This window comes from Parus major, chromosome 10, assembly GCF_001522545.3.
Source record: "Parus major isolate Abel chromosome 10, Parus_major1.1, whole genome shotgun sequence".
Taxonomy (NCBI): domain Eukaryota; kingdom Metazoa; phylum Chordata; class Aves; order Passeriformes; family Paridae; genus Parus; species Parus major.
This window is the reverse complement of record NC_031779.1, coordinates 7,628,587-7,656,273: the sequence shown is the minus strand read 5'-3', so window position 1 is coordinate 7,656,273 and position 27,687 is coordinate 7,628,587. Positions and strand designations below refer to the sequence as shown.

The 27,687-nt window shown below is 34.8% G+C and overlaps 1 protein-coding gene across 5 annotated transcripts in view; it reads left to right on the top strand.

Moving 5' to 3' along the window:
- The window catches only part of UNC13C (unc-13 homolog C), a 174,421-nt gene that overhangs the window by 12,751 nt on the left and 133,983 nt on the right, over positions 1 to 27,687 (top strand). For 3 of the 5 annotated variants that reach the window (XM_015638962.3, XM_015638961.3, XM_033516898.1), the window contains 5 exons: positions 2,475 to 2,574; positions 5,587 to 5,704; positions 7,432 to 7,555; positions 11,025 to 11,160; positions 23,506 to 23,572. In XM_015638962.3, coding sequence (XP_015494448.1) covers positions 2,475 to 2,574; positions 5,587 to 5,704; positions 7,432 to 7,555; positions 11,025 to 11,160; positions 23,506 to 23,572 — 545 coding nt within the window. Of the gene's footprint in view, positions 1 to 2,474; positions 2,575 to 5,586; positions 5,705 to 7,431; positions 7,556 to 11,024; positions 11,161 to 22,431; positions 22,531 to 23,505; positions 23,573 to 27,687 lie in introns of those variants that run through there. The other 2 variants (XM_015638963.3, XM_015638964.3) reach the window with 2 other exon arrangements.

Here is a 27,687-nt window from a genome sequence, read left to right as displayed (position 1 = left end):
ATGTTATATTTTGTTAGTACTCAAGAGGTGATAATTCACAGAACGTGATTATCAAAATAATTTGATAAAATATAAGTAAATCTAATTTTCCTTTAAATGCTGTTGAAGTCTTGTTAATGCCATAAGTAATGTCAATAAAGTTTGAGTGGTATATTCTCTGATTATTGGTCATGTTTCCTTGGGCAGAACAATTCTGTAGGTGGTGAATGAGAGCAGTCTTGAAATACCCACATTTCTCAAAACTCTGATTCTCCTGTAGTTTATTTATTCCTTTGTGTAAGCTGCTCTGCCCTGGTTTGGGTTGAAAGCTGAAGATATGAGCAGGTGGATATCAGGTCCTTCTTCTTTTCACAAAAATTGCATTACATGCCTCCAGTTTTTGACAGGTAGAGAGTTGGAAGATGCAATAATGGCCTTGTGGAAACAAAACTTCTTATCATTTAGCAAAATTGACAGCTCCTTTCCACTGCCAGGGTATTGTAATAATATTCACCCTTGACAGTGTCATTCTTTAAGGAGGTTACATATTCAGTTATTTAAAAGGTAGAGTATTTACATTTTCTTATTTGACACAACTCATGACATTTAAAGAGAATGAATTAGACAAAAAGCACTGAATGGTAAGATTTAGATCGAGAAGAGCCAAGAGGCCAAGAAACTACTGAAGAAATAGCTATTTTTAAAAACAGATGACAGGTTTCAGGTAACACTGTAATGCAGGCAGTACAAGATACTTTTTATTTTTCTTGCTAGAAAAGGAGCTGCAGAAGGATAGCAGGTGATTAGGTTTGATCATCTGGTGTGACACATAGTAACACGAAACTTTCAAATGGGAAATAAATTAGAGTTGAATATGAAATAATACAACAATGAAACAGACTACCACTAAAATTGTGGGTTTAAGTTTCTACCTTGTAATTTATGGCTTTATTTAAAAGAGATACTTTTTAGTTATGAGGGAGTTTGGTACTATTCCTTAAATTTACATGGGTGTTCTAAATGGCTGAAGTTAAACATTGTAGGTTGCAATTTTTCAGCCAAGCAATTGAGAGTTCTTTTGAAAATTTCTCAAACTTTGATTTGCAAGTTCTCCCAGCTATAAAGAAGTTTCGCAACTACAAAAGATTTTGCAAATTTTTTGTTTTGTTTGCCTCAGTTACACAGAATGGTGATGTGTGAACCAAGTCTTGTTGATGCCATTTCTCACAAATAAGTCACCAGACTTCTAAATGCATATTGACTTTGCCACATTTTTTTCTGTATAAAAACAAAGTCATGTTTGAGAAGACTGGTGCATTGAGTTATAGAACATAAATAGATAACATTGGCCACTGTTGACTTTATTTATTAAAAAAAAATTTCCGTTACATGATACCTTTAGTCCTTTGGTCAAATATTAAAATTGGTCCTAATGAATGAGATCTACATCCAGGATGTACACAGACAACGCTTCTCCTTCACACCTTTTGTTAAGTGCAGTGTAATTTGATACAACATATTCAGTGATCTCTTGTAGACAGTGACAGCTTCTCTCCAGCTCTGAGTGTTTGATTGACCTGTGGTAATATAGACAGTTCATAAATTCTGTCCTTGGCTACATCTTGTGTGTATATATATATATATATATATATTTTGGCAGTGTTTGTATTAAAAAAAGGAGTCTTTTTTTCAGTCATTTGTCAATGTTGATCCTTGCCTAGGATGCTGGAGGGTAGTGAGGGGTGTGTTACATGCATGCAAACTAAAAAGCCATGTTCTTTGAGATGATAGAATGTACCTTTGCAGCCTTAGATTTGTGTCAGGCCCTACAGGATAGAGCTTTCTCAGTTATTTTTCTTTTTTCTCTCAGTGATACTCTCAAGCACTTAAAATTTTAAAAACATAATTATTTTTGCTGATTAAATCTAATTTTATGAATATTCACACTGTGCTTTTAGAGAGGCATTTATAAAAATGTGTGAGTTCATTTGGGACTGCACCGGAAACACATTTTGCTGCTGCATCTATACACAGAACTTGATTCATTCACAAAGACTGATTTACATATTGCAACTCTATGGTCTTGCTTTAATTGGACATAAAAGCCCATTATCCAGTCCCCAATATTATCATATCAATTAAAAGGCAAAAGAAATCCTAATTTGCAGAAAAGGAGTGTGTACTCCTTTTCTTGTGAGAGCTACCAGAGAGACTGATAAACAGTAAAAATCTGTGTCTGGAAGCTGAGCTTTTAAATACTCACATTTAGGATTATGTTCTCTCCCACCTGTCACAGGCAGAGATTTTCCTGTCATAATCCTATTAAAACTAATAAGAATTTCCCTGTTTGCATCCACATATTTGACCCATGCCTCTGGGTAGAGGTGTGTATGAAGTATGAGTTAAAGCCTTGCTGCCATATGGTTGTGTTTTCATCTTCTGGAAGGAACTAAAGTGAGGTTTAATGTTTAATATGCTGGTTATTTGTTTTTCAGACACATCCAAAACATACGTTGTTTTAAAAGTCCAAAATTTAAAAAGCACTACAATAGATAGAAGAGGAAGGGAGCCTTGCTGGGAACAAGACTTCATGTTGTAAGTAAATGAGAATTGTTATCAATTGATTTTGTTGTATCTTTGCTGTATTTGTATAGTGTAGGACAATTCAGTGCATGTGAGGTCATGTACAGAGCACAAAAGTAAGGACAAAGTATCCAGCTCAGAGAAAAGGTGCCAGACTACCTCTGGGGATCACAACTAAATTTTGCAAGCCATGTAGCAGATCAAGGCCAGCAGTCAGCAAGGGGAAGAATTTGTCTCTAAATTTAATTCCATATCATGTTTTAGGAATACAGCAAATGAGACAAGAACTCAAACTGATCATCAAACAACCTGTTTATTGTTCACTCAGTTTCATTATGAATTATTCTTATTTTATATGTTAATTTACCTACTTAACTGCCAGTTTAAGTACTTTATATATGATTGACTCATACTGATTTTCACTTCTGTCTGCAGGTCTTTGCACACTTCATCCACTCTACATCTTGTTATTCAGTAGTTATTGTTTTCTTTTCTGTAGAACCTTATATACACCTCACTGGTCAGGAGGGTCCAAACACTTTTACGTTTACTGACATTCTGAGGAAACCTGCTTTCAAGTGTCATTCCAAAGCAGTTAAACCCAATAAATAGAATTGCATTAGTTTCTAAGTTAGTACATCAATCTCCAACATTTTTGGTTCCTCCTTTTTCCCTGCACAAGTGTTTCTCCACATGCTTGTTGTGGAAACATAAATTTTATTCTTGAGATCTTAAGATGGTTGAAATATGTTTGCAGAAGTAAACATCTAATTTGCTTTAACTATTTTTATCAAGAATGTCTTTTTTGCAATTTTAGTTTTTTCTAGTCCAAGTATTTTAATATTTTGTTGAAAGAATGAGTAATTTTGCATCATTTTTTCATACTTTCTGGTTATCAAAATGTATAAATATATTTTGATAGTATGCTGAAACTGACATTTTTATTTAAATAGCTCATTTCACCCTCATTCCAATTTATTCTGTATTAAAAATGGAATTTCTAAAAGCTTCTCCAATTTTTCTTCCTGGTTATTTCACATAATACACAACATTCTTAATCTCCCTCTAGGGCCTTTATCACAGTTTTTTGCAGAAGATAGTGGTTGATTTGGGAATATTCTTTTGGTTTCATGCAACTGATTTCTTGACAACTGTAGCAAACTGCTGTCTTGCTCAGCTGGAGACTGAGTAGCTGGAGAACATTAGGTAAACATATGTACCTTCTTCACATGCCTAGATATAATGACACATCAAAAATTCTGAATTCTAACCACATCAAACTAATCCTAATCTGGAGCTAATTCTTCCCCAGCTCTCTGGTCACCAGGCTTCTCCAACAGATTGTTCAGAGCCACAGCCAGAATTGTCCAAAGAGAATGATCATACCTGGCTTTGAAAATGCTAATGAAAGCTGACCTTTTTAAACATCATTCTTACACTGCAGCTTTCACTTGTAGAAAAGATAGTCATGTTTCAGTGTAGAGCAATCATTGCTTTATGATAATACTCTGTTATGATGATTATTTTAGAACTTTAATGATTTAGACGTAGTAGTTCTATGAACCATTGGGCATGGATTGAATGACAGTGTAAAAATTTCTCAGGAAGTAGACCAATTCAACTTCAGCACTTGCCCTGTCTGGTACCATTCAGGCAGGAGGCAATTAAAAAATATTTTCAAGTGAGTGTGTGTTACCTAACCTCTGAACTTTCCTGAGGAATGTGTTATACTATTATTTAAAACATCTTATTTGTTCTTGTTTAAATGCTTTTGATCATATTCTGTGTAAATGAGTGTTCCATGCCATCATTAAAAATGACCAATTTATTATGATTATTTTCTTCATTTGCAGTGTGCTAATTACCAAAGAATACTAAACCACTTTTGTAGCAATTGCATTATGAGGTTGCTGTAGCTCCATCTGCTGCCTAATCATCTATATAACACAGCAGACTTTGGAAAGGGATTATAAACAAGCATTTGCAAATATATTTATCTGTATTTTGATAAGCATGCTATAATCCATTATCTTGAGTACTCTCACTCCATGTCTGCCAATAAAAACTGTGTTCCATCACATGCATCTATTACCAGCTTGCATTTTAAAAGTTGCACATTGCATTACTTTTTGATCTGCAGTTTCAATGTCCTGTTGTCAGTTTAAAGGTTGTGGTCCAAAAATACCAGAAGATAAAAATTTGCAATTGGTCTTCTGTAACATATTTGTAAAGAGAAAAGCTGAATAAAACAAAAATTCAATATATCAGTTCAGTTGTGTAAACAAGTACAGCAGAAAATTAGACATAGATGCAGGATGTTTTTTGAGAACAATGTAATGATTTTAGTAGCTGTCTCAGAGGTGGCACCCTCTGCCATTCTCTGATTTCATTTGTTCTTTTCCTGGTAACTTTCAGTACACAGTGATGCTCTGTGGTACCCCACACAAATAAGTTGAAGATGAGTTTTACTCCTTAAAATTAATGGAGATTACATACAATGAGCCATAGCAGAGACACCAATACCTAGTTTATTATATTGTTCATATTTACAGAACTGGTAATGGGGAACATTGTCTGAGGACATAATCTCTCTCTTAATATTAATTCAATGTCATGGGGGAGTGATATGGCCTGTTGAAATTTGATTTTAAATTCTTGCAAAATAAGGTTGTGGCAGGGTATTTTTTTGGTCAAAACCAGCTAGTAATAAAATGCATGTACCCTATAATTATAACTAAAACAGAGTCTGGATCTGCAACTTTTGAACTTGAGAGTTGTTTTCCCATTGTTCCAGCAGAACTGTTCTCATCATCTTGTAAGGGCAATCCTGAACAGTAAGACTTTATTTTTGGCTTGTTCAGTCTAACATTTGTGTTCATCCTGCTAGTTTGTATTTTACAAGTATACTGGAAAACCTCTGTATGTGCTGTAAGAAGATCATAATAATAATAATTTTTATTATAGATTGCTGAACAGTTAAAATTACGTTTTCAGTTTAATGATTTCTGTATTCATTCTCTTTAGTGAAATCCATGCTGATGGAAAGGGCTTCATTATAGAGTTGTGGAAGAAAGGCTTGCTCTGGGATAGCATTTTAGGAGTTTTATGGATTCCCCTTGCCAGTGTGGAATATGCAACAGATGTAAGTTGACCTTCTGTGAAAATATAAAACACAGAGAAAAATCCTATATATTTCCTATTCTTGGACTCCCCAAATTCTGTAACGATATTTGTGATCAATGTAGATTTCTAACTCCTTTGCTTCAGTTGAAATATTAAGGCATAAAATACATGTGGCTCTCAAAGTGACAACAGATGCACATCAGCTGTATACTCTGGAGCAATGGCTCAGATCCTGGGCCAGGAATAACACAGAAGTTGAGTTAGGGTTCAGCAGTACTCGGGAATAATTAGGGAGGCAGGGATGGTTTGGTTTATATGATTAGAGTGAAAGAATTTTAGATCAAGTTCCACAGACTGGCTCTTCATTTTGTGACCCTGGGTAAATCTCTATTAAAATGGGAAAAATACTGTTTTCTTTCTCATGGGAATTGACCATTGTCTCAAAGAGGAAAACAGAAATGTGCCCTGTGGTGCTACAGAAGAAATTAATAGTACAATGAGGACATAGGAAAGGATGAGTGGGGAAGCTGGGTCAATACAGGACTGATGTATCCACCATAGTCGCTTGGCCACCAGAATGACCATACTTGCTTTCAGTAAAGAGTCATTAGTTTATAAAATGAAGAAAAATGTTTTCTGGGAGTTTGGAAATACTGAAGCAAACTGCAGTTGCTGCAAAATTTTCTAAATTTGGAAAAGGTAAGAGGTATCTTATTCTAATAATCCACAATTCTCCCAATCATAAATATGCTTTCATATGCATAATCCATGGAGGCTATTTTTAAAGAAGTAACTGTAAACTGGAGAATATTAATTTAATCTTTGCAAGTAAAAATTTTTTGCCTTCTTAAATATTTCTAAAACATAAAAAAGGCAATTGAATATGGGGTGAAGAAAATCAGAGAATAACTTCATGCAGTATCTCTCATCAGACTCTATAGCCATTTCTTTACAGGAACTAATAAATATTCATATATACATTGAACTGACATTTCAATGATTCTCAGAAAATGGAAGCAGAGGAAGAAAGTAATTCCTGCTTAAATTAGAAGTTGCTCTGTATCACAGCTGCCAAGTGCCATTTCAAGCCCCAGGGCAAGTTGTTCTGCTCTGCTGCCCAAGCTGTTGCTGAGTTACAACTTGCTGACACAGAGGTTGTGGCTTACTTTTAAATACTGAAACTTTAAACAAACAAAGATGCAAGATAAGAGATTGTTTCTCAATTTCTTCAGATCCTCTAAACCTTCATTTATAATTAGTCCACTGTGGAACATTCCTAGTTATTTATGCTCCTGATCTTAACACTGCAGTTCTGTTCTGGGCTTTATAACTCAGAAATAACCTACAAGGGAGTGTTACTTTATAAGCTCCTTTTTGGCTTGGTTATTAACTTGGATGGATGGTTTCAGTCTTGCTAGAATGTACTTGTTTGGCAGCAGTTCAAAGGGGAACTGGAAAACCTGTTGATAAGAATAATTTTCAATATTCATATTTGTTGTGTCTTAATCATCTGAAATAAATCATTTTAATGTCTATTTACCTATATTGTTGTGCAAATGTTATATTTTGAATGTGATGACTGAGAAAACTCTAAGTCCTAACTACATTAGGACATTAACAAAAGCTGGAAAATACTAAAATGGCATTACAGAGGAGCTCCTGTTGACTTAGGGTAAACTTCATTCAGTAAAATGTGGATAATGCTATAAATCCTGCCCAGGTAATTTCTATAATTGTTTTTCCTAGGAAGGCCCAGGTTCCTGGTGGAGATTACATTCAGAAGTAATAAAAAATGGAAGTGAGATTCAAGGCACAAAAACACCAACTTCTCATGAGATCTTACTAGATATCTACTTTGCATTACCATTTGGTGAGTTACAGATTAAGGTCCAGAATTCCAATCACTAATTTCTCTCTAAATTCCTATAATTTCACCTGAGTTCCTGAAATGCAACAACAAATAGCAATTTTTCTATAGAATCCTAAATGTCTAGTCATCTCTGGAGCATTTTCACAATTGATACTGGTAATTGTTACTGCTAAGTAAGAACCACATCCCACAAGGAGCTGCATGAGCAGTTTCAGCAGTTTATGGTGATCCACATGTGGCGCTTTAAGGAAGGAAGTACCTCCTTCAGGGTCAGTACTAGATTCTGTGTGTTACAGCTCTGAAGCACATCAGCTTTGACCAAAGCACACTTATTATAAAGTTTTAATAAAATCATTAATAAAAATTTAATAAAAATGCCTTCACAGCATTATTTACCTTCCTAGAAAAGGTTGTCTGCCTTTATTTTTAGGGCATATGAAGATGGAAGTTATTTATATTTCTATGTATATGAATGTAGTGTACATGAATGTAGTAATGAAAACTGAACTTCAGATGATGCATCACCACACATTATTTCCAGTTATAATACAAAGAGATTAACTTTACTAATATAATCAATCCTTCTATATGACATTGTCATATAGATCACAAACATAATTTAGTGTAACATTTTATTCTTTAAATAGTCTAATGAGCTGTGTCTGAAAAGATTAATCCTAAAATTTATGCAAGAATAAAATAAAAAAAGTGAAGAAGCATGAATAAGAAACTACATGAAAAGGAGGACTAGAAGTTATACCAAGAATATAATCTTTGATTGTCTAACTTTTTTTTAAATAGCATTGACTTTGATTAACTTTGGTAAATTGTTTTTGGATATAGTCTGCATAACTCCTGTTAATGTATCAGGTGGAATACATGTCTTTTCACAGAGTGACTGTGAGCTATTTTGGTTTCTTATAAGCTACAATATGGCCTACCTTCTTTTTTTCTTTTTTTTTTTTCTTTTTTTTTCTTTTTTTTTTAATAGAAATTACTTCTTTACTACTTGGCCAAAAAAATTTAAAAGTACGTCCTCTGCCTTAGTTGCATTCTTGTTTTTGTCTGCTTAGGTTTATTGGTATATTGAATTAGCAGAATATTTTATGTCCTTACATCATTCTCATATCTAGAAACCTAGTGTAAATCTGGTATAGGAACTCTGTGTTTACAAGATGTAAATTCAGGTTGTTGGTGATTTCAGGCTGCTACTTGAAGAGTGTTGACATTTGTATTCTGATTTCAAACAAATATATTTGAAAAAGTTCCCAGGACAGGCCCTGGGACTCTAGCCACAGAACACTGTGAAAATCCTGTAGGGGTCACTCTTATGCTGCAGTTTTCTTCACAGAGGACAATTCAAAAAGCTTTCTATCTTGCTTATTGAGAAAGCCAGGAATCATCTTCTATTTGTGGTTTGACGAGGGCATTTTCATTGCTTATCCTACTGAATGATGCAGCTGTGAGCACCTGAGAATCTGTCCTTGACTGTTGGAATCAAGTACAGCCTTTTTATTATGACAAATGACACTGGAAAGGTAGAAGACTGCAGTTACTTTTGACAATTCCTGAAAGATGTTAATTTGAGAATGCCAGATAAAGGGCAGAAATATAAGACCCTCCCATGCTGCTTTAATAGTATGACTTCATTTGGACTTGAAATCCTGAATGTAGTAACATGGAAATGTATTCTCATCAGCAGTTCAGTGCCTTTTCTAGAAGTGTCATCCAGTGTCAGTTGTGGTAGCAATAAAGTTGACATTTCACTGTTTCCACTAGACTGAGCTCCATTAAAAGGCTGCTAAGTAAAATGAAGACCTACTATATAATTTTTCAAGCAAAGTCACAGTAATAAAATACTGACTTTAGATAAACACTACAGTTGAATTAAAAACGTTTATGTCTCTAAAAGTCAGGTTTTTTAAAAGATAATCAGGGTTTATGAAATTAGACAATTTTCCTTCAAATTTTTTACATCTTTCTTGTAAGAGACAACAGAAGAAAATTTAAAGGACATGTCTTACCTTTTTCCTTTAATTCAATGTTAGAGATAGGTAGCTTGCTCCTTAGCATTATTATACCTTACATAAAAAGTATAAACTAAAGAAATTAAAGATAATTTTGCTGAAGTAATTGGTAATAGCTGTAATTTGGAAAATTATTTGTGTGTCTTGGGAGCTAAGATGTCATTTTGCCAAGTAGCCTACTGAAAGACAGCAGGATTTTACCTCATTAACAATTGTGGAAAATACCATGCTGAAATCATGTCTTAAGCTTGGTTTAAATTTAACTCATTATCACATTTTTCATATACATTAATTAGCAAATAAAGTAACAAGAACAAAGCAATGATGAGATTTAATCCCTGTTTATGCATTAGCCACTGTACTAATGCATGGAAATGCCAAGGGATTAGCAAATGAGAAAATTAATTGTTCTGATACAACTTTGATTAGCAAAAACCAAGGTCCTGAAAAATTATAATATTCTGATTGTGAAAACTCATGCATCAAAGTATAGAATTCTATGTACAGACCACTTTAGAAAGTGTAATAATTCACATATACTTACAATTTAAAAGTTTGCATTAACATATGCAGTAGAAAAAACAAAAGATCTTGTTTTCTAAAGCGTTATCTTTATCTTTTGCATGTTTCACAACAGTGTTGCATTCACTTTGAGCAAAAGATATGACATAAATTTCTGGCAACTTACCTAGTGTTGGTAAACACTGTGATGGAAAATAAATCAAAGCATCATTTCCAATCTGTAAACAAAACTTTAAAAACAGAAAAAAAAAAGATGGGCTCACAAATTCTTATCATCATGGAAGGAAACTTCCTCACAATCAGGGGCAGATCATGAAGCCTTTCCTCTCACTAAAACTAATAGGATGATTTATAGAGCAAAACGTTCTTCAGGAAGTCAGTTTGCACCTCCATTTGCTGACTTGTCACATTTCTCCCAAGAGCCTACAAACTGGAAAAAACCCACCTCATTTCTGGGCCAATAGCATGTGGAAATAAAGTACAGCCTGATTCCCTATATAAAGCACACACACAAAAACCTCCATGGAACCAAAATCCAATGAAACAAAAAAACCCCAATCTCAGAATGCTGTGCATGGACCCATAAGAAATATGCAGCAAGTTGGAAAATTTTAGAAGATAATTTTCTTCCTAGTCCAGCAATAGGTCATTTTTTAAACTGTAAAATGAATTTTGTATAACAAGAAGGTAACTGGTTTAGGCCTCTCAAAATTTTTTAGAGTACCAATTAGAAGATCACCTTAAAACTCTTTCTGCTGTTCTTGTATTAAGTGATTTAATCATTACAATGTTTGAAATTGATTTGATAATTCCCTATTACTATAGATTTAATGAATTAAGATAATTAATTTTATGTGTACTTCCTCTTTTAGAAGTAAAATGGGCTGAAAGATTTCTAGTAGCTTTTTTCTTCTCTACAGATACCCACACAGATTCAGATTGCAGAGGTTGGCACAGAGAGACACCCCTCCAATGTACAAGACATTCACATCAAGATACAGATGACAGTCAGTCATCCATGGAAAGTGGGCTCAGCATACAAGAAAGCAAGCTCAGGTATTTTATCTTGTCACATCAGACATATGTGATATCATTTGTTGATCTTATTTTTTTTTTAAACCTCTGAATGTCAGCACGATACATACAAAATTATTTTTAGCAAGAATATGGCTGAAAGTTTCTTAAACTTGCCAAGAAAATGCAGGTATTTATTAGCTTTTCTATGTTCTTTTGTGGCAAATACATGTGCACCTGTTCTGTTCTCACCCCTGGGCATGTGTCTACATAGGGTTCAGCAGTGATTTCCTGGAGGATTAAGAAAGGAAGGGAAGCAACTCCTGAACATGATTTGCATATTGTAACTATTTTATTTCATCTGGAAAGCAGGAAAAACTTTTCATTCCATTTCTGAAGCTAATGTATTTACCTACAGACTGCCTGCATTTCAGGAAGTTTTCCAGAAGAGAATTAGTATTTTCTATCTATTTCTTTTGAACAAACAAGAATGCAGTGGGGGAAAAAAAATAAGAGGGAAATATAACTGCTGTCTTTCTGCTTCTCTGAACGTGGAAAATGATGATGCATAATGTGGAAGGGGCAAGGAATAAGGTGGCAACAACTGTGTTATCACTGCCATCACCTTCAGCTGAGTGGAGCTGAATGCTCAGGAGGGAGCCCTGTCAGCCTCTAAGAACACCACTCAGCAGTGGTCTCTGAGCAGGGAGAGCTTTCTCTACATTGGAATAATCACTTCACTTCTTTTGAAAGGTAAAAAAGTTCCCTCTACTGTTCATTTTGGCTTTTATAGCAGCTGTCACAGACTGTATTACATTTCATTCATGGTGTCCTTTGCCTATAGTAGTGCAGGAAAGACACTGAGCAGCTGACACTCCAAAAGGTGTTCTGTCTTCCTCATCTCTGATGAGGGGTAGAATAGGCTCTTGGGAAAAGCAGCAAGAATATTTGGTGTGTCAGGCACTTGGCTCATGTTTAAATCATGTCTAACAGCAGTGGTACTTGAAAATTAGCTGAAACATAAAAAAATACAATAAAAACTATTACATGATTGAGTTATGTATTCTCTGAGGCAAGAACATTTTGTTGAACTTAAATTACATTTTCATGTACTCTAAAAAAGCAGGGTCCTGGTGCATGTAACTTCTACACAAAATTAGGAAATAAATGAGTCTACAAAAAACTGAAGCTCAGGGGTGCTCATTAGGGTGCATTTAGAGACTGCACATGGACAAGGTGCCTGTCCATGCCTTACCCTGTTTACATTTCCTAGGCAGTCCTTGCAGGGTATTTACAATACAGAGAAGTACAAGTGCTTCCTCAGGGTGAGAGCTGTCAGCAATGGCAGCATTCAAGAGCCATTTCTCTATATTTTTCTAAGCACATGTCCAGTCATTAGCATATCATCTGTGCTGACGTGTCATTTTCAAGAGAGATCTGAGCCTCTGAGCAGGTTAAGCTAAACCAAGAGAAGTTAACCCAATCTGACTATGGAATTCTTTCCTTTACCCCTTTGTACCAAATAATTTTATTGAAATTAAATGAATTTTTATGGTATTATATTGAGGGTCAGCACTAAAATATTAATTTTAGATTAAAATTTATTTTATCAAATAATAGGTATTTTCAAAGATTCTGAGCAGAAATAAGATTGTTTTAAAACTTAGAGATGGATATTTATTCCAAATAACTGCATTTGTACTAAAAATCTGAAATATTAGGGAAGTGGATGAGACTATTTCTTTTGAATAGCTGTACTAAACACCAAAATTAACTGTCCTATAAATATTTAAGTATTACTATGTTCCAAATTTCTTCCATAAGTGTTTTTTAGACTGATATTTATTCGTCAGTTATTTGGTTAGGTACATAAGTGGTGTTTATGGCTGCTGACTTTCAGTGTTGACTGATGACTAATTAAGTGTAACTGAGTAACATTTTCCCATAAAGCAAAAACTCAATAAAATTTGAAGGATGTGGTAAATTATTAAGTGACCTCTTATTGGAGCTTATTTTTTTTCCTAGTGGCTTAGAAGATAAAACAGAGAAGGGGAACATATGAATAAAAATCCCCCAAAACACTCAAATGATCTGAGTTTTTCTCCAAATAATGTAATTAATGAAAGCATCACTGTGAATTTTTAAAAATCATCAATCAAGTATTTATTGTATACTTCATTCCACATTTCCACAGTAGCCATACTGTGATAAATCAGTTGGCTCACTCTTTTATGCATTATTAGTATCCAGTGCTGAATGCTACTACCTGCAGGAACAATGATTTCATGGTTAATCTCTGTGGTACCACTGAGGTGGAAATAGCCAGAATAGCCAGAATGCACAGATATACCTGTCAATCATAAACCAAAGTGAACTGCAGACAATTGATTAGGGACATCTCCAAAACAAGTAAAGTGGAGTAAATATTTCTTTTAAAAAACAACCAGCTAATCCCAAAACCTAAGGAAGTAAAGCAACAGGGACAAGGATCTTTCTTTAAAAAATAATACTGATTTGTTCTGTGATACTTGTTATCTTTCTAGAGCTGTAAATTCATCACTGAACAAGGAGAAAAAAGATTTTAGTACATTAAAAAGACACCTTAAAATCCCTTATTTAAATGGATAATAAACCAACCATATATAGATATTTTTTCTACCTGCATAGACCACATGAGGAAAAGGAGAGATGTGCTGCCCACAAAACAATGCTAGACCTACATAGATTGTATTGACAAATTTGGGGTTGAGTATCTTGTTCTAAAGTGTTTGGCTTTAACAGTTCTTCCTCTTTCTTAATGGTTTAGGTGACTGTAACTGCTGCATTAAAAGGAGATATATTACTAAAATTTGACTTCATGACCTGCAGCCACTAGCAAAGTTGATTTTTATGTAATATTCATTAAACTGGTATTAACTAAAACAGTGATTTGTGACAGTAAAATGCATATTTATTTTCAAATGGATGAAAACTGAAAAGAAAGCTTCAATGTGGCAGTATTAAAAGTTTCTTAGTGCTTAAAACATCATGAGCATTAAATGGCCTCTTAAAAATGTAATTAATCTTTACTGGTTTTCCATACAGAGAGAAGCAAACAATTGCCAAGGCCCAAATTAATTTGAGGTGATCAGTTTACAGGCATTTTTCTAGTAATCTATTTCATTATTCATGCCTAGATAACATGAAAAAAAATGATAGACAAGCATAAAATTATATGTGAGCCATGAAAATTTTCACCTCCACCTCTTGGCTCCAGGTTAGGAACTCCTTAAACTAAAGCCGTATTTCCATGCATAGCCATCTGTTTAAACAGATAGTGTTTGAACTTATACTTTTGTTTTCTGTTATGATCATTCAATGAGAGATTCCTCAAATTTAAATTACAGAATAGGTAAGCATAAGTGATCATCTATAACATGTTATTGCTTTGTATTTACTGCCAGAAAGAAATGAGGTCCAAAAGAATAAAAGAAAAAGGCATTTAGCAAAGGAAGTCTATCTTGCAAGGTTTTTGGCTACAAACATCTCCTGGTTCCCAGGTTTTAGAACTGGCAGTTTATTTTCAAAATATAAAAACAATTTGACGTTATAATTAGTGATGGGTGTTTTTACATTAATTATTATTTGTAGACTATTCTCTAAACTGAACGTAGTTTAACTCATGTAATACTTTCGTGTTCCAAAAGCCAGGTAAAAAGACTGTTTACATCAAAACCCATGAACCAAGAGACTTCCCTGAGTCTGAACTATTTTCACATATTAAAGAGCATTCCTCTAAGCTCCTTGGCTTCTTGGACAGCTTTATTCTGCTTGAGTTACAGAAAGCAGTGTGGGTAGGAAAGTATTCAACTTCAGGTGATGTTTAGTCTTGTACAATAAATCAGTCATTCAAAACTGTAAATAAATGTTGTTATTAATTTATATAATACAGTCAGGCAGATTTTTTCTGTTAGAATCTTGTGTAAAATTAAGCCCTTTGTGTACCAGCACAGTGCTGAGAATTCATTCCACTGTACCCGAGGCTTAATTCTCATCTGTCACTCAAACTCGCATGATCATTGATGATCCTTCCTGCTCTGAGGCTCTTTCCTATTTCAGTTCCACCCTCTTGCTTTTCTCAAATGTGTTTCCTTCAGATTTTCTGTGGCCTGAAACTATTGCTCTTGATTGCATTAAAATTAGTACTTTAAAAGATTACTTTAAAAAAAGTTTCTAAATAATTTTAAAGTTACAGTAGCTCTGTACAGCAGAGGAAGTACAAACAAAATTTTAAATTAGAGATGGAGATTCCTAAGTCTCATATATACAGTGAATTTGAAGTTTAAACAATTTTTATGGGCTTTTTTGTGTCTCTACTTTATAACCATGGTAACTTTACAATTGTTATCCATTTAATTTGTATGCTTTAAATATTTTTGAATAAAAAAATGGAAAAGAAGATGAATTAGCAGTTAACAATATAGAAAGAAAATATTGTACAGGAAAGTGAATGAGAAAAAAGACACTGAGATAATGGGAAATCATTTAGAGAATTGAAGATTGTGTGAGGAAAAAACCCCAATGAATATAAAATTGTTAGGAACTGTAGTATGGAACCAAGCAGATTTATTTGCAAGGCAATTTGCAGTTTAGAACAAGTGATGGTGAGCTGATGTGACATGTTGATGTACATTTTCTTTCCTAAAGTTATCCCAAATAGATTTTGGTAAGTTATTTTTGTTTGACTGGTTTTGAAGTTAAATGCATTAATTTGCATCCTGAAGTTCTCAGTAGAATCTATTCAAACATTTTTAGTAACTATGAAGTATGCAGCTATGAATTCAATCTTTGTGGCACATCTAAAAGCCAGAATCTTCCTGCCTAGCTGGGTTTGTAGAAATGTGCAGGATGAAGACATTAGGTAAGTGAGGATGAGCTGCTGCTCCCCAGGGGAGGGGCAGTGAGGCAGGATAACACAGCAGGCAGGCCGGGGCAGCCAGTGCCCCAGCCCAGCACCCTAGGCAAGCCTGGGAATAGCAGCAAGGGTCAAACAGTGCAAAAGCCTGGGCTGATGGAACAGGTCTGAGGCCAAACTGGCAATCCTGGAGCTCAGGGTCAGGGCCAGTGGTGCAGCCAGGGCAGGGCACTGCAGGGTCAAACTCAGGCTGGCAGTGAGTCCGAGGCTGGGGATCCTGCTCAGTGGGCACATAGGCAGAGCTGTGCTTGAGCCAGTGTTCCAATCTAGGAATGAGACAACCTTGGATAAACTTCCAGTAAGGGAGGGGTGGTGTCTAGTGCTAGCACAAAAGATACAGCCAAGTTTTATGTCCTACTGCATATATGAAATAACCTACAAACCCAATTATAAACTAGATTGCACATTAAAATAAAACACAAATATATTTGCCACATAGCAGAGTCTTGGTTTCTTCCAGTATTTATCCCCACCAGTTCTTATTGTTTCACTTCTTCAAGTAATTAGACGTTACAAGTTTCTTTACATTCAGCCTTTTCACAAGTGCCTGTTTTGTTTGTGGTTATTGGAAGTGTTCCGATGATTGTTTTGCATCCTGATATGAACTGATACTGAGCTTTAGTTGGCTCCCTTATTAATATTCATAATTTTATACTGTTTGTTATGGTGACAACTTTTCAAAATAAATGAGAAATCATTATGACTCTCCCTGAGAGTTTTATAATGTAACATCATTCATGATAAATTCTTTAGGCTTGAAAGGAACGGGAAAGGCTTTTATAGTTTTCTTTTACCTAGAGTAATTCTTTGCCTTCTTAAAGGTTTCTGATATCACGTAACTGTATTAAGTCTGTTATTATTATGCAGTTATCTTATTTTGGGGTCCCAAAAGGTTTACTTGCTATAAAAGTTAACATATTTTACTTAGACCTTACATAATAGTAAATTTTTAAGGTAACCTTGTTGGCTTCTGGGAACTAGGTTATCTAATTAATACTTATAGCTGTGTGTAAATGGTTGAAAAGATTCAATCTCTGTCCAAGTATTCCCTTGAAACTACTAGGAAATTTGTTCATTTACAGAAAAGCTAAAATAGTTGTTAGGTATCAGTTCTTTTGCAAAGAAATTCCCTTTCTCTGTGTAACTTGATCTCTAAACACAGAAGCCATTTCAGATAGGGGCATAAGAACTCTACATAAGAAGCTACGCAACAGGAGAAAAGAGAGTTGCCATGGGAAAAGCAGAAAATGTTTATAAAATATTTGACTGGGTTCCTACTGCTGTGTCGTGTTTCATCTATATGCTGCTACCCTGAAAGATACTGAATACATTCTATTCAGACGCAGGGTAAACTTCACTGGAATTGGTTTACTATACTTGCATAGCAATTTATTTTGTTTGTTTATTACATGCATACTTAATCAAATACTTTTCTAATGCTGATTTTGATGACTTTATTAATAAAGTTGAAAGATTAGTCATTGGTTATGAATAGAGAGATTCTGTAGGAGAATATTGAGTTCAGTTGATTGAAAAAATATGATTTTCCAATATATATTTGGGGAAATAAATACCCACATTTTTATTTTTTGAGTTGGGTATATTAGAAGAAGAAAAAAAAATTTAATGATACAACATTGGAATAAGTCAGAAATTGGAGATGGACAAATAGCTGCATAGTGCAAATCCAGGCAAAATTTGGAGAACTTCATAAAGTTTCTTTAAGTGTCAGATAGATATTGTTTGCTTTCTGGAACAATCCAAGATGACACTTTGACAGATTCAAGATTGATTAAAAGCTATAACTTCACTGGACAGCAGAACAATGTCTTGATAATGTCTTATTCACATCAACATGTGTTTCCTTGTGTCACCTGTCTCCTGCCATAGCCTTTGGTCTTGTCAATCAGCTTCTGTCCTAATTGCATGTTCCTTTTGTTCAGATAAACAAGTTTGGCAGTTTGGAAGTCATTCATGTGGCTATTGCAGCACTGAGGAGATAATGTATCTTGTGGGGAGTTTCTCAGGTAGCAGCACTGGATAGTAATATCTTTATATCCATCAGAAAAACCTGGAAGTTACTTTGTAAAATGTTGATTTACTGTCTTGGTAGGCCTTAAAAAAACAGAATATTTCTTCAATGCTGCTGTTCTATGGCAATATAATGGGAAATATGAGCTATTGCCTACTGGCACTATGTTAAGTGTATAAGATCTGTATCACAAGCTGTAGTTTTGATAGATCTGAATGACAGTTTACAATCCAGTTCATAGCTCTGAATGGTAAGAATTTTAAAAGTTTAGGTACAGATTACTGTACATCTCTGCACACCTTTTAGCATTAGGTCTGCAGTTGTAGTGGTTCTTTAGAATAAGGTTTAATAAAAATGAACAAATTCCTCCAGCATAATGAAAACAGGATGCCGCCCAGTCTTGAAAACCAAACCTTTCAAGAAAGGGACACAATCTTTGAGAACAGTTTAGCAGATAACAAGAAAATCCCACAGTGTTGAATCAAAAATGCCTCTACATATTTTGAAGTCTAAACATTTGAAGTGGCCCAAAATACAGAAGTTTAAGTAGTTACTGTTTCCTTTTCCCAGTACTCATTCTCAGCTACATGGAAGAGTTTGTTATTTCTCCATCTTTGATTTTAAAAAAAGTATTTTTTTGGTGTCATATTGTAAGTCAAAACACTAAAATAACATTACTGGAAAGCAAATGTTAAAGCAAGCTGGGAGTTTCTGAATCAGTTTTAGCAGAGACAGCATCATCCCATCAATAAGTCAGACTATGATCAGACTTCAGACCCATCTGAGGAGTCAAATGACACAAGGGAAAGGGAGGTACTTGCCCCAGAGTGTTAATTGTGCCCAGGAAGGTGAGTGGTGGTCAGGTGCAATAATTGGTGGCTTATCTTCAGCAGCTGTGCACACTTAGCTCAGAGGTATTTCTAAAAGCAAGCAGGGACACATCTCTTTCTTCAGGAAGACATGAAGATCAACATCAATGTGAATTATGTGTGTGAAAGTCTTGTGAAGAACTGGATGAAAAATTTGAAATGGAAAAAATAGGAGTTCTGTTATGAGGATAAATGCATCACTTCAGACTTTACTCACTTTCTCTCTGAGTCAAAAGATGTAGCTCTTATAAAAGACTGAAGTTCTTAAGGATTAGGTAAGTAACCTGTAAAAGAGTGTTAGTGGAAAAACTGAACTAAAGCAGATATGTAAGCATGTTTTAGTTTCTGTTTATGCATTGTTAAATTTTTGAATCTGAATGGCTAGAAAGCAGATGTTATTGCTGTAGTATGTGTTTTTAGGCACTTAAACGAGGTTATCTCTAAGAAACCAGAAAATGTTATTTCATTACTTACTGTAGTAATGTTCTCAAAATACAGAATGATAAAATTTAGTGCCTTGTCTCAAAGAAACTAGGAACTTGTAATTTTAGTTTTAAAAACCACCAAAAACTCAGAACTGTAAACTATTTGAAGTGAAAGCTAGCACTAATATAAATGTATGATTGAAGATGATAATACAGCTACTGAGACTTACTATTTTAGACAATAAGAAAGCAAATGGAAACAACAAATGTGTACTCAGATTTAAAACTGAAGTTTTACTGTAGGGATGAGTAACTGGCTGCTGACTTATAGTAAGTTTTGTTCTCTGCTCTGTTAGTTTAAAGACTAAATTTTGAAGACCAACTTGAACATCTGTAAAATGGAACCTGTGTAGGGGAATAGATTTGCTGCTACCAGAAAAGTATCTTGGAGGAAACTCTGCCTTCTTTGCCACTAACACAAAAAAATAGTTATATAAGGCAGTTGGGTAATGCTAAATTGTATTAACCTATGAAAGGTTTAGAAAAAGTAAGTCCTACTGTGGTATAGTTAACAGTGGAATGCCTAGATCACTTATTTTTCCTTTGCAATTTTACCACATCGTTAATTTCTTTTAAATGTAATTATAGCTAAGATGGCAAAGTACTGCCTACAGTTCTTAGTGTTTTACTAAACTGCTACTTATTGCACGGCTTTTTAATGTTATAATTATTCTTTTATCTGTACTATATAATTGAGGCCTATGAAAAATTTAAAATTTAATTATTTTTATAGTCCAATAATCCTTGATAAGATACTATTTCTATAGTTCCATATCCCAGACATATTTTCCAATAAAGATAGTGTGTCCTTCTACCAAGTGCATGAATTGACTTGAAAGATAGGGCTGTAAAGCGCCTTGTTTTCAGCTGAAAACAATTTCAGTGCAATCAGCTTCAGCTGCTGCCCAGTGCTGGAACAAGGACAGGCTTTTGCAGCCCAGGTGTGTGTAATGTTGGTAATGTGGCTTTGGCCTGGTGTGCAAGACCATGGTAGCAACTGCACCAACAGAGATATTCACAAAGGACTTGTGCTGCTGCAGTCTAAATGATTAACAAGCATGTAAATCCTCCCCAAAAAAGTTTGGGATGTGTTACAAACTTACTTCCAATGCATGTTAAATTGTACAGGTTTCAAAAGTTACAGCACTGAAAGTGATATACTTTAAAGTACTATTCTTTGTATTCTAAAATACAGAGAAGCTGTTATTCATCTTTCTTTTTTCTATCCCACTCCTGAGCTATAAAAGAATGCAGAATAGAACTCGAAATTGTCATCAGCCTTATCCCATATTTGTACAAGATTGAGCGTTACTGGAATTTTCTGAAAAGTACATTTAAAGGAGAAAAAGAAAACTAAACATTTTTGTGGTAGTGTACTATCCTATTATAAGTTTGCTTGATATGTCCATTGGAGATTGATTTAAGCACATGTTAGTTTCAGCCTGACCATTGCCAGTAGGGAGTGGAAATTGCCAAATAAAAAATGTCATCATAGAGCATTATTATTTCAATTTTTCTTCTACAGTTTTCCGGTTATATTCAAAGCTGATGAAACTGACATTGGTGATGAATACTTATAAACTAATGCAGATATTCAGGATTGCCTATTACAAACAAATAAGCATTCAGAAGATGTCATTTTTTTTGTCAGTATGTGGCCACACTGCAACTGCTCTATAATTAACTGCCTTACAATGAAGTCTGTAGTGAGATTAATTTTACAAGAGGTGCCATGAAAATGCAAATCATCACTGCAATGCTAGAGCAATTTTAATGTATTTGGCCAGGAAAATGAAGAGGGAAAACATCTATTAAATAAAAGTGTCAATGTAACTTTTGTTTTCTGTTAAAAAGCCTTAGCTTTTGATAAACCAGACTGAAAAGCCCTTGTGTTTATCTAGCCTGTGCATTCCTTGGCACATACCTGTTATTAGCTAGTAAATCACTGCAACAAGACTGGTTATTTTGATCCTTCTGCCTAAGAGATGTGAAAGCCCACTGAGTTTGATGTATGGAGTGTCAAAACTTTGACCCAGGCTGCTTTCTGAGCTCACCAGATCCGAATGTCGCTATACTTCTCCTGAGGTGTCTCTTGTAGTTCTCCTCGTCTTGTTGTTCTTGTGGCCTGCACAGCATCAGAGACCACAGCTGGGCATTATGTTGTAGGGGTGGTGAATCAGTATGATTTTTCAGGCACTCTTAAAGCATTTGTCATTTGTTTTTAAACTTTTTGTTGTTCAATCACAATATTATGCTCTTTTAATTATCAGATATGGTTCCCTTGTTTTCTGGCTTAATGCTTGTGTGAAGTTCCCTAATCTGCTTTTGTTTATGTTGCTTAAAAAAATTATAGTATTTTCCTGGCACATATGTTCCTTCTGTGCAGTTCAGCTAGCAGGACTGGTCATTCCCAGCAGTATCTGGTGGGCTTTGTTACCCAGCATTCATGTAAAGCAGATGCCATCAGAAGCTTTGTTCAGTATTGGTATAATGTTTTCTGCCAGGTAACTAATTAGTTTCACTAGATCTGAATAGAAAATTAACAACCATTTGTCCAAACTGGACCCATCACTGTGTCAGCAGGAAGTGGACAGGTAGAAACTGCTCCTTGCTGTGTCTGTCGGAGTTTCTAATTGGCACAAGAAGTATTCAGCTGCCTGATCTGATCACAGATTGGTGACTCGTTAAAAGTACTGCAAACCAATTAAACCAGTTTTTGTCCCCTTCTGTATATTATGTCTCAAAACTTAAGAATACTCTTTTCCCTATGTAATTTTAGTTAAGGCAGAGAAATCTTTCTCTCTGTTCCCTCTGAATCAACACTGACAACCCAATTTCCATCTGACCTTGAGTCTGATTACTCTGGTAATCCTTAAGGTTAATTATTACCGAGTATTTCCAGTCTAGTTAACAACTGCAGGATGGGGTGGACCAATTACTAGTATCACTTGATTGATTTACCTGAAAACAAAAGAAGAGTTGTGAAGCAAACCAGCAAACATGCAGCCTGAGAGATGAGGGCAGGGGAAGACAAGCCTCTTCATACTTGGTTTGCATCATGTGCACTCAACTGTGAGTATAAGAGGGAACATTTTTCTCCTCAAATAAAACAGCACTGTTCCAAAAGTCCAAGATAATTAAATAGTAATGTGTAGGCCAAGGCATGGCACTGAGATATAATATAAATATTCTGCAAAAACTTCACTTAGTAAACAGGCTTCTACTGTCCTCTGTAAATTATATGTGTAGAATTTTACCATATAATTTTGATTTTGCAACTTAACTGGTATTGTACAAGGCAGTGGCTTTTGGACTACTTAGAATCTTGCAGAAGTGGTGGAATCTATGCTAATTATTTTAACCTGTGCTTAACAGCCATTAATGGAATTGGTATTTTTCAGTTTAAGCCAACATTCTTCACAGGTGTGGTGAAATAGCTGAAAAATGAGCCCTAATTATAATTAACCTGTGCAAGTGTGAAACTTATGTGTGAGGGCAACCAAATATGCAATGGATTGCATTTCAAGGATTGGAATAAATACTAGTTTTCGTCTGGTGGTACTTTTTGGGGAGGAGGGAGTACTGTTTTTATGTTATGTGGCTTCTCAGTAACTCCTTTAGTGCATTTGGCAATGCCTTGGTGACAGTGTCTCTGTCTCAAGAGGATATGCCTTTGCTAAGGAAGTTCAAAGGTTTCCTTTTTCTTCACTGTCTTTGGTGGTTTGGATTTTGTTGTTGTTTTCTGCCTCTCCTCCTGCTATTTGATGTTAAAGACCTTGTAATCCTGATTTATGAGCTGCTGTAATTGGGAAATGTATTCCTTTGCTGATGTCCTTTTATACTGTGGTAATACAAGGAACAAGGATTGTGTCTTTTCAAGCCAGTGAATTCTCAGCTTTAAAGGAACCCCCTGTAATCCAAAGGTGGTATTATGAGGGTAGTGATGGATCTGAATTTGATTCATTCAGCCATAGATTTATTTTAATTATTTATTTTCATACTTTTCTGTACTGAGTACTTTGGTTTTTTCCCTTCTTTTTTCTACAGGAGAAATACAGATGAAGGTAATCGAAGTAATTTTGCAAAAGCAAGATGGGCCAGGGCTATTCAGAAGGTAAGAACTACTCTTAAAACTACTGATGCATCACTGTAATTTAAAAAATTTCTCAGTGTCAAGGATAATTCAAGTTAATGTAAGAAGGACTTGAAGATGCGACTGACAAGTTTCTGGTAGTTGAGACAATTCCTTCCAATTTTTTTTCTTAAATCTGTGGGGTTTCCTCACCTCAGGATTTTTTTATTCTGAAACAGAAAGAGGATGAAATTGAGACTTTCTTTAATCTCAGAGGAGTGATTGCGGTTTGGCCATCGTAGAGGTGTTGCATATTAGTCCAGATACCACAACGTCAGGCATCTTTTTCTAAATATTTTTTGATTCTGAGGAAGATCAGTACTTCATCGATATTTAATAAAAATTGTTTAAAGAACATTTCTTCCTAGATAAAAAAACTTTCAATGAAGGGAAAATATAATAGCTTTATATCATTATTGACCATGTAAACAGACCAAATATTTGCTTTCTCACTGTTGCTGTTAAACTGTGTGAACCACTACCTCACATCAGTGTTTGGGAATTCAGATGTCATTAATTTTTGCCCAGTCTTACAGCATTGACTGTAGTGCAGAACTGTTGTTGATAACTTCTGAGAAACACAGCAATTATGACATTAGTGTGCACAGTGAACTATGAAATCCTAAAGTCACAGACTTCCTGTTTCTTTTGTGTGTAGGCCTTTTGGAAATACTGCTTATTCTCAAGTAGTCTGCTGTTAAATATTGTTTCTGTTCTTTTATGGCACAGCCAAATTGGTTACTGTAAATATGAGTCAAACCCCATCTAAAATCCACCTTCATCGGTTCATTTTGAGCTGGTTTTTTTCCTGCACTTTTGGGGACCAAGTCCTATTTATTTTTTTATCAAATTCTCTTGTCTTTATGATAATCCATAGACTGCACCTGTGTGAAAACAGTGGTGGGGGAAATCTGTTTATACTGGGGTGTTGTAGGAAGAGTATTTATCTGATTCATGTGATCTTGGTTTCTGCATCCAGTTCTGTCACTGGTTTGGTCTTTTTTTTCTGCTGAATGGTAGCTCACTGAAGGAGACAGGCAGGAAGAATACTGGTCTGTAATTGAATACAATGGTCAAACAAGTCAAATAGTCCAGCTTTTTTTCTTGCAGACAGAGGTCACAATAGCCTGAAGATAAATTCTTCTGTGAGTTTTCCTTCAGTGTGTGTTTAATTGCCTAGAGTGGAGTAAACTTATTTCTGAGTTTAAAGCCAAATAACTAATACCATACAAACAGTAACTTTGACTTGATGAATCGGCTGAATTTTGTTCAGATGTTAAAAATATTTGACTACAATAATATTAGAATTTTGCGTCTTCCCACTGCTGTTGTTCAAAGTAATTCCGAGGTCAGGAATTAGAAGATGGTAAAGTTAATATGCATGAGCTGGAATCTTGGGCTCTCACTGTGCCATTAGATTGTTTTTTGTAGCAAAGTAGTCAACATGTCTTGGTGCACTGACATAAGAGCAGATTGCTCAGCAGCTATTCTAGCATCACTATGGTGCTGAAACACGGTGGCAGTTATTGTGAGATTTTAAGAATTTGAAGATCAGGTGGATGGGAGATGTAAACATATACTTCATATGAAACTCTTTTTGAAGAGGAAAATTTCTAAAAATATTTAAAATATTCATTTAATTCTTGAGTTACTATCCCATTTTATTTCATTACAAATTAATTTGGATAAGGTTTTTCTTCTAATGAAGTTATTGTCCCTGAAATACAGTTATGTCTTTAGTCCTTTATGCTTCAACCTTGTGATTTACCTTGGACTTTTTGCCTTGTCTTTTCCTTCTGAAGATAAAATGATTTTCAGAAACAGTACATTGGTATTATCTCATCATTGATTTAGCACAATTGATGTGACATTAAATGCCTTTGTTTGTCCAGAAACTCTGAGAGATAATGAATCTCTGACAACGCCTAATCAAAATAAACTTTACACTTGCAAGTATTATTGGGGCTATAAAAGGCCATCAATAAAAGAAAACCCTCTGCAGCACAAGAAGATCAGAAGACTAAACAGTCCTGACATATTTTGCAAAAGATACAGTACTCACAGAGCCTCATAATGGAGGCAAGCAAACAGATAAATTAAGTAGTTTTCGACAGAAAGCAATCTCTACATGTAGGTAACTGCTGTAAGATACTACTGCCATATGGAGGGAACTGTCTCTATCCATAAGGAGCTGGAGAAATAGATAACAACCTTTAGTAACTGTGAGGATGATTTTTAGGCATCAAAGCAGGCATAGGTAAGGAATCAATCCCTGGAAGCCTTTAAGAACAGAGGAATGATAATTTTGGGCTTTTTTTTTTTTTTTTTTTTTTTTTTTCAAATATTCTTGGATATTTAAGGAAGTGGATTTAGCTTGGAATAGGGGGAGGGGGAGTATAGTTTGCTCAGGTTGATGACCTTCAGGTGTTTCCTCACAGATGAAACAAACCTTAATTCTTACTGTAATAGAAAATACATTGGCTTCGGTTCCAGTCATAATTTTTGGAATGTGTTCTTTTAGTGATAATCTATGGAAATATGAAATTGAATTAGTCTGTTCTGATCAAATAAGAGATGACAGCCCAGTGGCTCACCAGAGGCATTGTAGCTGATGAATATTTACTCAAACATTGACTAGATAGGAAAAGTGCCAAACTGTTTTGGAGAATGTTTCTTTCTAGATAATAAATTGCCTTGGTGTATATTTGAAATAGTAATAGTTAAACCTTCTTGCAATTATGTAAGATCTAACAGTGCTAAGATAAAAGCTTTAGGGAAATCCTTCCCCTCTTTGAGATGGGAGAGGAATTAAGAATTTGAAGTAAAACCTAATATCAGCAAATAATAGCTTTTAAAAAAGACAATGCAAAACTAGATAGGATCCTCAAATTGTGCTCCTGCTAATTGATTGAAAACAAAAATCTTGACCACAATTCTTTTAAAATAATCCAGTCCCAGTGTCTATTTTTTAGTTTCATGTTCACTGTATTCCAGGAGTAGTGGACAGTGAGGCTTTTTAAATTTGCCTAAGTTTTTTAATAGCTTTGAAATAAGTGCTATGAAATGCTGACAATAATTATGAAAAGATGCACTATGAGAGTTTTCTTTTAGCTCAGTGTCAGCCATGAGTACAATCAAATCTTTTTTCTTCTCTTTCCCTTCCTACCCCAGTTGTATATGTCACTTTGATTATATCTTTAGCTACTAATCCTTAGTGAAGTTGAGACTGTTCTGCTGCTGAAATATATTCGAATAAATAAATGTCACCTCTCTGAGATGGGTATGCTTTTTATCAAATACAAAGCATAGTAATTCATTCCTAAGGCTAGCATTAAACAGGACACTACTCATGTAAGTTACCCTTTGTATCATTCCACAGCTGTATTTATTGACAATAGAGAGTGTTGGAGACAAAATAAGCAGTGACATAGTGGCACTATCTTGACTGTTTTTATAATCTGGAGATCCACAGTGAGAGTGGCACAGATCTGCCCTGGTAAATCTTCCCAACATGCCATATCCCTAACTTTGCACAATGACCACAACACATCCCCGGATCACTAATTATTCAATAAATTAACTGTATTGGTGTGTTCCAAAATTTAAAAAATATAAGGTAGAACTAAATACGCACTGTGGATTGATGTAATGCTGTTCTTTGTGATTTGTGGTGAATTCTGTGATGGATGCAGTGGTGATGCTCAGCAGCAGAACGCTCACTAATAGAGAAGTTATCAGCAGCTTAGTTTTGTCAGCTCTATTGATTTACTGTCTTATTCAGAAACAAAACTTGATAAAATAATATTAAAGCAGATATTACACCATGAGAGTAGTGGGAATTTAAGGCTGGGAAAGCAGAAATCATTCTTTAAGAGCCATGGGGCTATGATATTAATGCCAAACTTATCTTTAAAAGATTTCAATAGGCCCAAAGAATTTTTATTTTTTTTTTTAAAAAGCAATCTTTCAGTTGAAAATTTTTTCAACCTTGTATTCCAAGTAATGCAAGCATTGCTTGAAGTGGAAACAAACAAGTAATTCCTTTTCATAAAGTATAATAGTAGATACTTTGCATTCTGATTCAAGTAAAAAATAAT